At 42.6% G+C, this 17,083-nt stretch overlaps 2 protein-coding genes across 4 annotated transcripts in view; one reads left to right on the top strand and one right to left on the bottom strand.

Annotated features, from left to right (window-relative positions):
- The window catches only part of LOC139770922 (uncharacterized), a 55,387-nt gene extending 45,864 nt beyond the window's left edge, over positions 1-9,523 (top strand). For all 3 annotated transcript variants that reach the window (XM_071703227.1, XM_071703218.1, XM_071703232.1), the window contains exons 5-7: positions 4,168-4,258; positions 7,424-7,480; positions 7,829-9,523. In XM_071703227.1, coding sequence (XP_071559328.1) covers positions 4,168-4,258; positions 7,424-7,480; positions 7,829-7,911 — 231 coding nt within the window. In that variant the 3' untranslated portion in view covers positions 7,912-9,523. The remainder of the gene's footprint in view (positions 1-4,167; positions 4,259-7,423; positions 7,481-7,828) is intronic.
- A 446-nt stretch (positions 9,524-9,969) lies between these two features.
- Positions 9,970-17,083, bottom strand: part of LOC139770906 (uncharacterized) — a 48,040-nt gene continuing 40,926 nt past the window's right edge. Inside the window, exons 7-9 of the mRNA XM_071703183.1 lie at positions 14,692-16,293; positions 13,136-14,486; positions 9,970-12,984 (exon numbers count right to left, since the gene is read on the bottom strand). Coding sequence (XP_071559284.1) covers positions 12,631-12,984; positions 13,136-14,486; positions 14,692-16,293 — 3,307 coding nt within the window. The 3' untranslated portion in view covers positions 9,970-12,630. The remainder of the gene's footprint in view (positions 12,985-13,135; positions 14,487-14,691; positions 16,294-17,083) is intronic.

The following is a 17,083-nucleotide window of genomic DNA, read 5'->3' as shown; positions in this document are numbered from 1 at the left end:
CCGTGACGCCGCCCGGATCGTCCCGGTGGTGTCTGGAATAAAAGACGCGGGACGGGGGGGGGGCGAGCGAAGGAGGGAACACGGGAAACGTGTAAAGGGTGGAAAACAAGCGACCGAAATGGAAGAGCGACTCTCGATGGGGAATGTAAAAAGGGGGTGGGCGACTCAGCCGCAACCTGTCGAAGGGTTATCGCGGATAGATAGTAAGATTTATGGCGCGAAGAGAAAGGGAAGTGTTTCCGCGTGCGAGAGAGGCGAGATTACATTGCAAATAATCGAGCTCTCGTAAAATCTAATATCCAAACAACGTTATCCGCGAGATTTATCTTACATCGCGTCCGCGATTCTCGCAGGTGCCCTTTTACCCAGAATTACGAGTGATCGTATCTGCCGGCGCAGCCGATTTAACCATTTCCGGAGAAAACCATCGAAATTTTAAACAAAAAAAAAATTGAAACAATTCTCGTAACAAAGGGTGCAAGATAAAAGCGGGATAAAACGTATGCGTGGCACGTAACGCAAAAATCCGCACAACAACAATCCCCCTTGGGCAACAAAAGGGGCAAACAATGTACTAACAGGGAATACAGTCCGGCAAGATAAAAGGGGCGAGGAAAACGAGTAGAGAGCCGCGAACACAAATGCAAGCGCGCAAAAACAAATAATGGCAATCAAGTGTATCCGTTGCAAGCAATATCGAACTGTGGAAGGTGCGAGAGAGGGTCGTTGAAGATTCACCGTTTTCACATACGTTTGACTGTCGGCGCACTGCGAGCAACATCGCAGCGAAACACGTTGCGACTGACCCATAAGCCTTTTTTTCTATGTGTACGTAACATTGAGGGACACGTACACATACATCTTTTTGGGATCTCCACACAATCGTGATACGAATGCGAGCGACCGACACCGTTCGTCGTTCTAGAAGCCATAATTCAAGCTTTAAAATATCGTGAATCATAGCGGGAACGTAATGCTGACGTTTTTCAGCGAAAGCTTCGAAACTTGACGCAGGTAACTCTCCGAACGGAAAAGCAAAAAGATTGGCAGCGGGGGAAAAAATCGAAAAATAAAACGTACCTACCTCAGGAGAATCGGGCGTCCCGGTAGGATCGCTGCGCGAGCAGTTTCACGTTGAACTTTACTTCCGGTGGGGAAAAAAAAGCGTGAGCGATTCCTTAGCTCGCATTTGCATGCTAATGAACGGCTAATCGCGTAACGTTTCTTCGTCGGCCCTTATCGGACAGGCAACGTTACGAGCGGGTAAACGAGGGGAAGGGGTGATTTATTTTCGCGTAATCCTCCGGTGTGTACGCCCAAGGCGGACCGACGCCGACGTGAAAAAGTGAACGCCACGCGTTGCACTTATCCCCCCCCTAATATCGAGACGTGCGTTTCGGGTTATAAATCCATACGGATGTTTTGGCCAAATATATGTACAATACGTGCAGCCGCCGGAAGTGTACATTACTTGATAAGCGAAATCACGATGTTCATTATTTTCTTGGCCGCGGGCCAGTATCGATTCGTCAAATGAGAAAATATCAATAGCAAATAATAGCCGAGTATATATTTACACTAGATACCAATAGGATCTTCAATAGAACACACTGATAATTATAACTTTAATTAAATTATGCACAATAATTGTAATTAATTATAATTATAATTAATTATTTCCGATGATTGCATTGACAGCTAGGTCATTTCCGCAGACGCGTTCTCATACAGCCATTTGATATCGATTGGTCGAAACGATCGGACGGTCGCTGGGCTAAATAATTTGCTAATTACTGTAACGATCGTCCGATTGTAATTTCCCTCGGCCGTATTAGGGAAACGACGACCGAGACGCCGACCGAGAACAGCGACGAGACGTCACTTTAGATTCTACCTCGGCGACGGCATTTTTTTCCAAGCTTCTATTTCCCATTTCCTCGGGCGAGGCGCGGCACCTTCCCTTCTGACTTTCGTCGGAAACGGACTCACTCCGGTGATTTCCACCGAGGAAAAGTGACAAATATCTGCCTATCTGCCGTGTTTCCGCGCTGCGAAAATATACCTTGGCACTTAGCTCGTTTTATCGCAATACACGAGTACAAATATAAAGATATCACGTCAGTATGTTATCTGTATAAACATACAGATAACATGTCAAGTGATTTATCGATCGTTTCATTGATTTCTGAGATAATAACAATTGCGCGTTACGAAGTTCGTTTTTACACACATTTTTCAGACTTTTATATATCTTATTATATAATTTTATTGCTATAATATATTTCATATTTGTATAAAATATAAATACAAAAATAAAATCGACAATTGTGATAGACGGAAGAGAATAATTCTGTCTAGAAAAATAAATTAAAATTATATAACAATATCATTTTAGACGAGATTGTCCAAGAAAATCAAGTTTGAAGATTGAAATATAGATGATATTTTGTTTTTATTTAAATTTACGTGTAGGATGTTCAGAGATCTTTATTGACGAATTTACCTCGACGTTATCAAAGCTTGAAATGTTCAATGCATTCAATATTGAAATTTTATTCTAAAAATGATTTTATTATGAAATGTATTTTTATATTTTAATTAATAACATATTTTATCTGAGAGAAATGTTCTTCATATTTTTAACATATAAATACTCTTTCAATAATTTATTACTGCATACCTTTTCGATTTTTTATTTATAATTTATTCATATTTTAATAGTCGTCATGTTAAAATGACATGTAATATAAAGTCTTCTTATACTATCTAAATGTAAAAAAAGAAGAGATAAATTTGTGATTTTTCAAAGCCAATTTCTAAAAAATAAAATCTTGTATGAAAAATTTTGTTCTACAATTTCAATTTCTATTTTCAATCTTCCTTCCCTTTATTTCCTTCCGTCTCACGATTACTGATCCTGTATTTAAATACTGGAATACGAAAAAAAATCAGTTTTTACACAAGCGCGCAATTTGCTAAAGACGCGCGCAGCGGAACCGATCCTCTCGAATTGTGGAAAAGCAGTTCGGTGCTTAGGGTAAGCCTCTTTCATACGGAATTCAGATTTCGCGGACGGACAAAAGACGCCGCTGCTCGACAGTCATCGGACGGTCGGAGATTACAAACGGAGTTCGGTAACGCATTCTAAGCCGCATCTCTGTAGTTGTAATGACTACTCATTAGTGTAACCGAACCGGACCGAAGCTGAGTGAAACAAGTTGGTTGATGCTCGCGCGAGCGAGTTAGTAATATCGCGTGTAACAATGTTGTTTGCAATGCCAGATGTTGCTGCATTGTCTCTCACGTTAAATGCCAAAGTGCTGCTTCGCGGTACTCCGCACGCGATCGTGAGCGAAACAGAAACGCGAGGCAAGGATCTTCGACGATCCTTTTCTCGGAGTTTGACGTTTTCGACGAGATGCCTTGCTCGTTGCCTCAATAGAGCGTCATCGAACGAGATACTGTTAGTGGTAACAACATAAATGGTCGTACTGGTATCAGACGCAAACATTTCTCAGGAAGCAATTCTCCTGGTGCAGCATCACAATTCCAATTCAATTTCGGGAAGGATCTGGTGAATTCGATTCTCGCGTCTGTTTGCTTCGATTTCGTACAAATCGTACTAGTATACAATTGACCGCTGTGTGCAATAAATAATAGGGTAGAATGATTGTTTCCCTCGTCAGCCACTCCGTCTCTGTTTCCTTCCTTCGCCGCTCGCGAGAAAGTCGCCTAAACGTCAAAACGTTCTTACTTACTAATAAGCAGACACAAGGGCGAAATATCTTTAGAAACGAAAAAGAACGAGCTCCGAGGATAACTTCCCCGACAGAGAGAAGAAAAATAATATTTGCCGTACTTTTGCCCTCCGGGAATCCCTACGCGATCCCGGTGAAAATCCAGCGACGGAGCGAGAGATGAAATAACAAACTGGACGTGGGAAGACGTCGGTTTCTCTCGTCGCGCTTCATTGGCGATTATTCGGATCGTATACGTTTTGAAGAAGCGGTTGATAGAAATTACGACCAAAGTTTCACGAAATTTGCCGCTTTCGGTATTTTTTATATGTAATAAAAAATCTTTACATTGCGCGAAGCGTAAAGATATGCATGTGACAGAGATTATTGCGTCATAGATTTAATTAGTTTTTCTGTTTGTTGCACACAGGTGTTCGACAAACATAATCGTGGGTATATCACTGCGTCGGACCTTAGAGCGGTACTGCAATGTCTGGGAGAGGATCTTTCCGAGGAGGAGAGTAAGTCTTAGTAGATATTAACGCATTCACTCACCGATGGCCCATGGCGATGAACGTGATGCGATTACGCGGATATAACGTGTGTCGACGTTCTCTCTGTCTTTCTCTTTCGCTTCAGAAATACTTTCGACAAGAGAAACTTTAACCATAAAAGCTAAAGCAGGCCATTTCCACCTAAATTGGTATACCTAAGGCCAATTGATTCTCGGGAAGAGCAACTTTGTTGCGGAGCTGGGCATTACACGGATAAATTTCTATTTAATGCGGAAAGTTCTATTTTTAACCGTCTTTTAATTTAATGCCATGAACATGAACAGAATTTTGTTCCTTAATCACGTTATTGTTAATGATATTGCAGATCGTGATTGCTTAAATAAATTAATGCAATTTCGCAATTTTACAAAAGAGAGTAATCGGATTTTAATTATTCCTAGGCAGTATTTTAAAAAATTAAAATTAATGTCCATTTCGGGTCTGTTGACTTGACTTGAAAATTAATCAGATTGCAGTTTTATTTTATCCGAACAAAACGGTGTTTTTATTTATAAGAATATTTTAAGGATTATTTTATCTGAAATATATCGCATAAAATTATGATCATATTTTTTCCTTCCTTAAAAATAATGTTATATATTTTAGGTAGAAGAATGTATTATTTGTATGCCGTGTGTACAAATGTATTATTCCTAATGTAAAGAACATTTTTTAAGGATTTTTCCAGCCTCATATACATATCATATTATTTCTAAGAAAAGAGAAAATACGATCTTCTCCTTCGGTCATCGTAATTTCTGCTTTTGGAATATTATTTGCACACTTGCCCCTCGTTTATTCTCGGAGATTTAAGTTCCCTAATTCCGCATGTTGACGCACGCTCATCGCAAATCTAGATTCGCGCGTCTTTAGCACACCATCCCACGATTATTTCTCGATGCGAAAACGTCAGCTCGTCACCCGCGTTCGTGCCAATCGAGTATGTTTGCGCAAATAAAACGAGCAACGGCTGAATCACCCGTGTCATAAACGTCCCGTCGAGACAAATTTGTCACCAATACCAACACGATTATTGCCGTAGGATTCTCGTGTCCAACCATGTTGTATTAGCTACCAGCTAAGGAGTTAGTGACCAGCAATTAGTGAGTAATAAATTGTATCGAAAGAACGTTGGTGCTTTTCGAGATCGATGATAAATCTTTAGTATGATATATTCAAGCCGAATTTACTTTAACTGAGAATAAATTTGCTTTAACAGGATCTGCGCTATTGCGGATTGCACGGTTCTCCGAAACGCGATTTGTACTTAACACGATCTGCAACCAATTGCAAATCAAGATATATATCTTCTCAGACGTCGGGTATTAATCGCGATGCGATAATCGGGTTGACCACCTTGCACATTTGCGGAAACCGCAATGTACAGCATCTGTCGCGTTGCTTCTGCGAGCGTTAACAGCGATGCTGTGCATTCGACATTTAAAGAATGACGTTTCGATCGGCGGGCATATACGGGCGCAAGCACGCTAATGTTAATAAACCGCGGGTAAAAATGGAGCCGGGCTACCACGGGCTACGCCAGAAAATACGAGTAAGAAAAACCTCGCGTTTTGCGTTACGCATACGTATGTTTTTTTCCTTCCTCTTTTATCCGTCTTCCGATCTTAATTATTGCGGCGCGTTTGTATTTCAAATTTTCATCTCGCGATGAAACGCGCAACGAAAGCGCGTTTTAAAGAAGCGTTTACAGAAATAATTAGCTCTCCGGGAGGAAATACGGTTTGTTCTTGCGCGATATAATTGCGCCCAGTTAATTACCAAGAAAAACGAACGGGAGGCAGGGGACACGGAAAATGTGATCTCAACGCGACTATTAATTCAGATATGATTTGATCATTATCGCGTTGAAAAACTGTTGACGTTATCGGGAAGTTGGAATACGAGTTCTTGTGCGTCCGCCAAGTGAGCGTTAATTCGTAGCTGGATACGAAGGAAGAAGTAATTTCAGCGCCGAAAGCGTCAGCGAAACGTGAAACATGTACATCATCAAGTGCTGCTTATATCGATTGATTTGATAATCTAGCTCTAGCACGAACGGACGATCGACGCAAGTTTCTTGATTGGCCGTAATCAGTTTAAACTAAATCGCGCAATGTTCGATGGACAAGTGTCTCACAATTGGCGGAATTACAGTTTATAAACTACACTACGACTATTGCTATGCCATACGTAACATTGTGCCTCTTTGTCGAGCGAGTAGTTCAGATAATATCAAAATCTATCACTATATATCGAAATGTGTTTCTTTACAGAGAGCCAATTGTTTTTCTAAATCCGTCTATCGCAAAATCTAAAACGAAAAAAAAACTAGGAGATTACTGTGTTAAATGATCCCGTAAATGGAAACAAAATATCAGCAATTGAGAAAGCCAAAATATTACATTTGTTTCAAAGTGTTTGATAGAAGTCACACAATTTTAGATTTAAGAGAGATACTAAAAATTCAGAAAGTTATCACGTTATCTGTTAGACTGGAAGCGATCGTAATTATTACGCTTGTAATTATTTCGCGCAAGAATGGGGACCTGACTGCATCTAATGAGAAATTAAATTCTCTTATTAGTGAAAATTTTAATTTCGAAAATTTCAAGAAAGCATTCGAGGGGAAGTCCTCGAATGCCAGCGTGGTACCGTAACGGATCGTTATGCCGTCTTCATTCCTTTTCGTAGCAATAAATTCTACGTGGAAATAATGCGTGGTATATCGGCAATATCTTTCTCAGCATCGCTCTCGGCACTCGTGATACGAATTAATCCCATCGCTCAACGCAGCAAAGATATATTAACTAAATTACTGCAGGGAATATAAGCGCATTTTTCTATGCAAGAAGCCGTGATAGGAATACCCGTTTGAATTCGCATTTGGATTCGACACGCCTTTTAATCCTGTTTGAAATATATCGCATATTTTGCCTAAACGTCCAATCACGGCCGACAGCGAATAAAAATAGGAACCACGAGAAAATTTAGCTTGTTAAATGTCCCAGAATAAGTGCCAACCAATCTTCCTTCTATGTATATTAACGAGTCATTTAGTAGATAAACCTGAAAATAAAGAAAAACAATCTAAACCGCTAAGCTATAAATCGCTCTTTCTTTTTCTGCTTTCAGTCGAAGATATGATTAAAGAAGTGGATGTGGACGGGGACGGTCGAATTGATTTCTACGGTAAGATTTCTTCCACCTTGTATACTGCACGGTTTCGTGAAAACGCAGGGATAAAAGGCTAAAAAAGAAATTTCAATTTCTATTCCCGCACGATCCATCCTCGAAATGATCGATGGAGTCGTATCTAAAAGAGAATTGTAGGAGAACGTAACGGAAGAATAAGAGTTGTTCAAAAGATTACAGAAGAAACGAAACGTGTACGACTTATTACTTATTCTTCTCTTTCTCTCGCAATATTATCCAACCATTAAAATCTCTTTGTTTGAGTATTCAAAAAGAGAATAACGCGCGATATGCAAAGTCGTGTTGTTCCGATATTTAATCTCTTCTTTGTTTGCGTGATTTCAGAATTCGTTCATGCTCTCGGCGAGCCGGGAATCGACGAGGACGAGGAGGACGACGACGAGGACCTGCAATCTCCGCTCTTCTAAGATCACGTTTATTCTCACCTCTCTGTTAGATAAGCCATACCGATACGGGCAAAAAGCGATGTGCAATCTCGCTTCGAAATACTCTTTCTCTCGCGTTTCGCAATTCCGAAACGCGCGTGCGATTGACAAACGGAACGAGGCTCGACTTCGACTTCGTGAACCCGTTTCACGTTTAATTCTCTCATCCTTATTCTCAAATTTCGAATCAAATTTCAATGCTGGAAAACGCGAAGGTCTCGCTAAGCGCATTGTGAATATATAGATTTAAACAAAAAAAAAACTAATAAAAAATCTGCACCGAGCTATCGTTATCTGCGAATCATCGCGAGTACAGCACGAACTTGCATTTTCGATGTATACTAAACACACGTCATACGCGAACCGAGACCCCCGTCGATCGGGGGATTTTCGATAAAATCACGAGTTTCATGACTCGATGGCTCGTGAGACTTGATTTAATTAACGGTCTCCAGTCGTCCGCTGATGAACGTGCAACATGTGAATCTTTTAGACCGTGAAATATTTCAATTCTTAAAAAAATACGTATAACTCTACGCGAATTCAATGACTTCACCTCGCCTGATTTACGTGGATAAAAAAATTCGTTCGAAAGAAGAACGGTTCTCTCTAAAAAAATAAAATAAAAATTCCAGTTGCAATGTAAATCGAGTAAAGTACAAGATTGCGAGAAGCGATTCTTTCGTTGGTGCATGTTTAAGAAGACGGCGATAACCGTCACCGAGATATTACGAGGCAGTTGGTAACGAGCCGATGAAATTTCGCCGCGCTGGACAAGAGTGATAAGGGCCCCTGGCGACGCGCCATAAGTTCGCTAAAACGTCGGATAAATCATCAGCGGTCGACTATACGACTTTTATCTCGGAAAACGGAAGTTATTCGGAAAGTGAAGCCCGTGTCCCTCCGGGCACGCTGCATGGGTATACGCGATATTCCTCATCGCGACGCGGGAGACGAGCATCAAGTACGAGGGAGAGACGTTAAAAACTGATTGAGAAATAGAGATAACTCATTTCGCACGTATTCTCGATCCTAACGCTTTGATATCAGAAGGCGACGCGGCTTCTATGTACCGACTTATTACCCTTTTCCGAGTCTCTCGATGCCGCACTGGGGCGACTTAAGATGTAAGATCGATTAGACCGTAATGAATTCCGTCTCGTATGTGGACTTTTCTCCTCGATTTTACTCTCGTCTAATACTAGATAACGTTACATTCTATTTAAAGTTAATCTTAAGAGGAAAACGGACGCGCCGCGACTTCTCCGCGGATCGCGCCGATGCATGCGTCGCGATGGCGCGATCGCCCGAGCGAGCGAGCGGGAAGGGAAAAGAATGGACCGAAGGATCGTTTACGTCGCTCGCTCAATCCCGACGATCCGCAATTACCGTGCCGAATCGATGGATCTCTCGCCACGATTCTCTCGCCCAAAAGTTATTCCGGCGACCAGCGGGCGGAACTCTACATCGATCTTCGCTCGCTTTTGCCCTCCTCGTATTACGTACCTTAAACGACTATATCACTGTTACGCCAATAACAAAGCCGCACGCTGTTTCAAATATTTTAAAGGATTTAATAAATCGCTAAAAAATATATGGCCTCGGCTGTTAGGTTTATTTAATCCCCTGCGGCGTCCACTTCCTAAAATACTTACTGTGTCCATTGATATGAGACGTCCTTCAAGATTTCTATTCCCCATTACTCTATCGATTTTTCGATTCATTTAATCGAGTTCCTCTAAATATTGAAATTCTCGCAGTTTTATTTGGCACTATGTACTAACGATGTTACTGTGATTAATTATTAATCACAGAAAAGAATGAAATCTTTTTTTCTGATTTTTTTCTTCATTTTTTTTCTTCAACGTTCATTTTTATTAGCGATAAATAAACTTACATATCTTTACAGTAACAATGTCCCTTTCGTAACTCTCGGAAAATATGAGAATATCTATTCGCGAAGATTCGTGTAGATCAAAACTTCCATCTCGCTTATCGCATTTGGTTGTTAAATTCCGCCTTTCACATCCACGACTCAACGATGAACGAATGAATGAACGAACGAACGAGCGAACACTTTAAAAAAATCAGTACGACGCAAACGGTACGTACATAGCGTAATATCTTATATGATCATCGTCTACGTTGCGTACGTTGTTTCACATGCGATCTACGTACAAGTCTTAAACGTTACTTATAGTACTAACGATTAGCGAGCGTACAACAGCCAAACATGAGAGAAGAAGTGAACAACATAAGACCGCTGCTGCTACAAGTATCATAATCGATATAGCGATCGGCGCTTATCGGTTTATATATTTTATCGGACATCCTTTCGCAAATTTTGATATTGGTTTCCCTCGGACTGTCCTATTTTTTTTTTAAGTCCCCTTTTACCATCCGGCCGATCGTCTCTCATTAACTGGTGTTTACGTGGCCCAATTGCGTGCGCCTCCTTTCTCCACCGTAACATTATTTATTTTCTTCGTCTATTTTTTATTACAATTCTAAAATATCTTACGAAATAATCCTTACAAGAATGCTCTCTGTACAAGTGTACAACATTACGCATTTCGTTGCATGATCAAAGTCACGGTATATCAATATCGATTAGCGGATTAATTTGATTTTTTCGCCCATCTCTCATTCTGATAGCATAATTATAATATACAAAAGGACCACGAATCTCTAGGATTCGTTGATTGCCTGACAATCAGTGCGATTTCACACGATTCTTCGTTATCTTCAGACAAAATATAAAATAAATAAATTTATATCTACATCTATGATGTGACAAAATATAATTTCATCTTTTATATGGAAAATTTAGCGTTTTTATTCCACTGGATTAATTTTTAATTTAATTTAATTTTTTTATCGATCCTGTCAAACATCGCGCAGTGATTCATCATTATTACATACTTAAATAAACCGGCAATGTGATCAAACTCTCATCTGCAACTCATTCATCATCTGACATCGGTTAATTCTTCTTGCATCAAAACTAAACTTATCGATCACAGCGCATATCGAGCTGCATAAACAAAGTTACGGTGAAAAAGAGCGCAACTTTATTGTATCACCGTGCTTTCGGCAATGCCAGTTAAGAGCAAAGAGCCTTCGTTTTTGTAGCCTGAAATATCGGAGATCGCTATCCAAATATTTGTCGGATAGAAACGTAAAACTTGTTCCTTCCAACAAATCCTTAAATTAATGTTTTGTTACAAGCCTCTCTCGCACTTATCCCATCAACGTGGGAAACAAGACGGTATTAATTTTTCAGACGTGCCTTAGTCACTTCTCAAACGACTCAATGGACTTGTGTGTGTTGCTTGGGAATATTTAGACACTCTCACACACAAATCCATCTTGATACGCTTTATCCGCGAGAAGCGTTGAATCCTTTACGCGTCGTGTGCGTGCGCGGGTGTCTCTCTTTTTCTCGAAGTAGAAGTTCATGCAGGTGAGAATTGGTCGCAGCCTTTACCTCTCGATGTGGTCCTCTCGGAACAAAACGTTCGATCAAGCTTTTCACCCGAAAGCGAATTAATCGGTGCAACAAATCGCGCCGTCATTTCAATATGACGTCCCCGACAGACCATCTAAAAGACGCATTTATTTGACCGCAAAAAAATGGGCCTGTCAGTCAAGTCGTATCGTCGGGAAGGTCGAAAACACGTAGAAAAGGACTCGATCGATGGAGCCTTGATCGCTTACAAAACTTTCTCGATCGCGATTCAATCGTAAGATCGTTAGAGCGATGCCAAAGGCGGTATATCAAATAAAAAGTATAATATATTTGTAAAAAAAGGTATATTCGCGATTCGACTCTTTCTCGCGAGAGAGCGAGGTTTTTTGGCTTGCTCGTGAAACTTCCGTTCCCCTCGCTGCATGACTTCTTCTCTAAGATACGTGACACGTAATATCTGTGTCAGTGTTTAAGCAGCTATCGCTTATCGCGTCTCTCAAGCGTATCGCGTCCCTTAATCGTATACGTGTCTCGGCGGCGATCCGTTTATCGTTCCGTGCCAACGATATAGCCCACGATCGACGTGACAATGTACCGCGCGATGCACTGTCAATCATTCTGTCCCTATCAGCTTCGTCGATCAATTATCATCGTGTCGTATCTTCTCGTAAAACTGCCAATCGTGCAATCAGCTGCCGATACACCTAATTATTCACAATCAAACAATCCCGTCGTAAGCTCAAAGAATTTGTGCTTACATCGTCCCTGCGTTACCGCCGTTTTAAGTAGCATTCTGCCGACCGCGTTATTTTTCTTCAAGAACGTTCATCGAGCTACAGAAAGCAACTGTTCTCACATCCGTTTTTTTTCATCGAGCAGTCGACAATTATAATTCACTGCGATTTATCACCTGGATATTTTTCAAGACGCATCGAATATCTCGCTAAGATCTCGCGACGAGCGACGGATACACTTGCGAATAATGTTCATAGACACGAGGGATTCTCGAAGCGTCTTTCTCGAGAAGTCTTCTGCGTTTAAATGCCGCCTGCTATTGTCGCTCAGTTGCCATTCTCGGTGCATTTCTGATCGTTCGCCTTAACGGCGGCGCCTGCGGCCGCAAAGCGTAATCGTCTTCGTCTAAGAGCGAACGTCGATGCCGGACGTCGACGGCGGAGACGCGAGGATGGGACCGCGGGACGATCGGGATCCCATCTCGCGATGGGCCCTCCTCAGAGCACAGGCTCCTCGTCAGTCTCGTCATTCTCGTCGGTTTGCTGGGACGAGGAAGCGTTCGCCGAGGGATTCGTCTTGGTCCTCCGATGTCGTTTCTGCTGATTGCTGGTGTTGCTGCCGCCGTTGTTGCTGCTGCAGGTGCTGCTTATGCTGTTGCTTATGCTGCTGCTTATACTGCTGCTGGTGCTGCTACTTGGACTGTTACCGCCATTGCCGGTGCATGCCAAATCAAAGGCGGTAATTTGTCCATGAGCGGTTATCAAGGGCCGTAGAGCCGTGCGCACGGACCAGTGTAGTCGCGGATACGCGCGTTCCTGTTGAAGCATCAACTCCTTCCTTCTGTTTTGTTTCTGTAACATATCAGTAATAGAAAATCGATAAGAATACATCTTACAAGTAAATAACGGTGATAATAATTTTACGTAGAATAGATAAAATAGATGTAGCTTAATACAGATAGCTTAGAAAGAAATTCTACAATTTCTGGGATGTAGATTTTACCTCAGACAGAGTTCGTGAATCCTGCGAGATAGGAAGCTTCTTGCTCTCGGAAAATTGCTTCAATGCCTTCTCTCGCACATAGATAAACGGTCTGACGACCCTGAGATCCTCCCGACGTATATAGTAGTGCGCTTTCATGGTTTTCAACATACCACCGTGGAGTACTGAGATGAGGAAGCTCTCCGTGAGATCGTCCAAATGCTGACCGAGCGCCAGCACGTTATATCCCTTCTGTTTCGCTAAAGAGTACAATTGCGTCCTAATCGACTTGTCGCAGAAACTGCAGGTTCCGCTGGCAATGCTAGCGTCCAACGGATTCTCGACGTTGACGCTGATCGAGTCCGTCACCTGTTCCTCGTAAAAGTAAGGAATCTCCAGACCCTTCAGATAACTCATTAGTTCCATAGGATCGGAGCCACCCGCGTCGATGGTGGCCGCACCGATCTCGAAGTCAATCCCCTTCGATCTGACGTAAAATCTGTATTGATGTAGAGTATGCAGAAGGGAGAGCGAGTCCTTGCCGATCGCCGACAGGCAGACTAAGACCTTGTCGTTGTCCCGAATCATGTCAAATTCTTGCATAGCTTCCACCGAAGGTTTCCAGATGTTCTTCGGCGGGCAGTGCCATTGAGTTCGCGAAAACTCGAGTCTGGACTCATTATCGTCAAAATTATTCTCCTGACCGTCATCCTCTTCCTCTCGCAGATCACCCGCGCACTCCTCATCCTCCGAGAGATTGTCGTTTTGACGCGTTTGCTGTTTGCCGCCGCACTTGGTCGACAGACTCATCATCGATGTTGTCCTGGGTTTCCGTCCATGGCTGTGAGCGGAATTGGACTCGGCGCTGCTGCTCCGTTTCAGGTCCAGAGAGTCTATCGACTTATCGCTCTCTTGAAAAGACATATTTATACCACTGTCCTGAGAGCTGACGGAGTTCACGGCCGAATAAATCTTCGGCAAGATCTTCCGGGCGTCGCTGATGTCGAGGCCGCCGCGTACCTCCTGCGAATCATCGTCTACATAATCATCTACGTCGTTCTCCACCTCCTCAACCTCGGTCTTCGAACGAGGGCGGACCAGCTGCTCACTCTCGGATGGCTTCATCACGTAAATCACCGTCTCGTCCGAAGAGCATTCACTGGACATTTTGCTCTCCTGATGCGACAGCTCGCCGACTTTGCTGATGATCTCGATCGGTCCGCTTTTTCTAGAGCTCGAAAGGCGCGGGGACGCCGACGAGGGAAGCACGATTCTTCCACGATCGGGCGATCCACATCCGCTCGAAGAAACATCCGAAGTGGAGGCGTCTGGCGAATACCTGTGCAGCCCGTCAACGGCATTCACCATGCACCTGTTAAAAAAAATTCGCATGAATTTATGATAACTCGAAAAATTATTTAATTAATACGTTCATACACAATTTACGTAATATCATTAATTATATTTCTATTAAAAATTCTTATATTTTAGATGATAGTACTTTAGCTTATAGTATTATTAATAGTATTATTAATAGTATTATTAATATAGTATTATTAATGCAGATAATAAAGTACCTTATCTCAGATTTCACTTCGCTCGCCATTTCCTTCGAGAATTCCATTAAGTACTCGGCGATGTCATTGGCCGTGAACGAATCGTGCCTCGACTGTTTGTCCTCCACGTATGTTTGATTAACTATACTCTGAGCCCGCGAGTGATGCTGCGGCGTGTTCTCGGATGTGTTTGTCTCCGATAAAGCATCGTCCACTTTGGAAATTACCTCACGGATCTCCGATTTGATCTCTGTCGCTAATTCCTTGGTCATCTCCTTCACGTATGCACTCAGATCATCTTGACCCATATTCGTTAAGATAGGCGATGATCTGCCACCACCTATCAACCTCTCGGTGTAATCGCTGGTCGACGAATACGAAGACGGTGGCGACACCGGATTATGATTATTATAGTTTAAGGAAGAGATCGAGTGACTCGGGCTGGCGGCGGAATCTAATTCCAGAGTGTTTAACTCCGTCTGACTGCTGCAGCTGCAGTGAAGACGCCTGTGCCTCGATGAACCGTTCGACGTGCTTAGTCCCAAGCTGGTCAGAGTTTGCGGGCTCAGAGAAAGCGGCGGAATTGGCGAGGAAGTCGTTGCGGCACCGGCGCGATTTCCCTGCACATTGCATCCGTCGGTGGTGCTACCCAGAGAGTTGCATCTCGCGCGTCCGGCATTGGTCGCCTCCAACTCCCTCTGCTCTTTCGTCGGTCGGGCAGTCGTGCGGGATATCGATCCTAGGACCGAGGTGGTCACGGCCTCGCCTACCGCGAATCTAACAGGCATCGGCGAGTTTGGACACGTGGCGGGTGTTCGGTGTCTACCGGAGAAATGACTGGGTTCATTTTGATTTGGACTCTCCTCCTCACTGTTGCTCGATGACGATGGTTGATTCAGTTCCGCCGTGGTCGCCATCAGAGTTCGCCGAACCGTGCTCAGCGCTGGTAGGCTTCGATGCCTCGGCGAGATCATCGAGAGGGGCGTGTTGCCCGTGCGCGGAATGTCGCTGTTCAGCCGTCTCATACCGTTTGTCAGCGTCAGGCAGTTCACCAGACTGTCGTGACAGGTGGTGGCGGTGGTGCTCATGTGACTGTACTTGTTCCAGGCCAGTAACGGGTTGAACGGCACGTCCTGCTTGACGTTCTGCGAGTTACCCAAAAGGAGATCCTGCGCCTCACTCGGCAGCATGAACCAGCGCAACGCTTCCATGCGCTCGCATATAAAGTTGAAACTCTTGTCGATCTGCAGCGGATACCGTTGCGCCATTTTACGAGCGCGATTGAAGATATTCCGGGCGGTCTGCAGGGAATCGCCGTAGGTCTGCGGGAAGACGCCGGCACCGGAAGCTCGCCTCTCCGTGGCGTTCATCCTTCCGTCTGTGTACCTAATCGAGCCCAGCCACTTGCGCTCCTTGAAGATGCTGTTGGTGTGGTGTCGCCATTCGCCGGTATCGGGATTCAGCACGTACTGCGGCAACAGCTTCCAGCCTTCGGTGGCTACCATCTTGAGAGCTTCAAGCACGAAGGCAACTTCCGCTTCGCTCATGAAATAAGGAAAGGATAGCCTGGCGAAGCCCGGTCTGAGACCTTCCGCGGTAGTCTCCTCAGTGCCGTTCCGTTGTCTAAAAATAAAATAAACTATGTATAATCTGCATGCGCGACACTTTCATGAAAATAGAATCCCGCACCAAGTTCGGATAAAAGACTGACGTCTACGTATATTCCTACGCGTTTATTACGCGAAATTACACCGCATCGAGTTTAATAGACAACTACTTTCTGCTCTATCGATCTGTACATAATCTTTCACGTGTGACGATATTGTTTTGCACGAAGCAATAGAAGTTAAAATTGATATTATAATTTGAGTGAAATCAGATTTTTTACGTTATTTATAATAATAGAAATGCTGTTGACGTAAGATCGATAAAATAAGACTTTCTGTGGACTTGATGGATTTTTTCTTTCTATTTTAAAAATCGAAGATATATGAGATAATAATAATTATTTAAAAACATCACACACACACACACACACACGTCATCCTATGAATAACATCTTTAAAGTTTATCTCCTACGATTTTATTACGTTCTCTATAATTTAAAACTTAAATTATCGTATTATAAATATACTAAAGACAATTCGAACATTTTCTTTAATTAATTATAATTCAAAATATAAGATTTAAATAATTTATATTTATACAATTTTTTTCTTTCTTTGGACTTTTTATCTTCTGAAGTATTGACATAATTTAGAATCCTCTTATATTCGACTTATATATATAGAAACAAATTCAAGACAATCCACAAATAAAAATTATTCTAATCATCTCGATGCCAAATATATCTACATTTCGTCAAGCGCGGAAAATTTACTTTATCAGACGCAGTTTCTTTGATCTAAAGCGC

The sequence above is a fragment of the Temnothorax nylanderi genome, unplaced genomic scaffold (assembly GCF_030848795.1).
Source record: "Temnothorax nylanderi isolate EJ_2023f unplaced genomic scaffold, tnyl_v1.0 TNYL_tig0003_pilon, whole genome shotgun sequence".
Lineage (NCBI taxonomy): Eukaryota > Metazoa > Arthropoda > Insecta > Hymenoptera > Formicidae > Temnothorax > Temnothorax nylanderi.
This window is presented reverse-complemented; position numbering and strand designations above follow the sequence as displayed.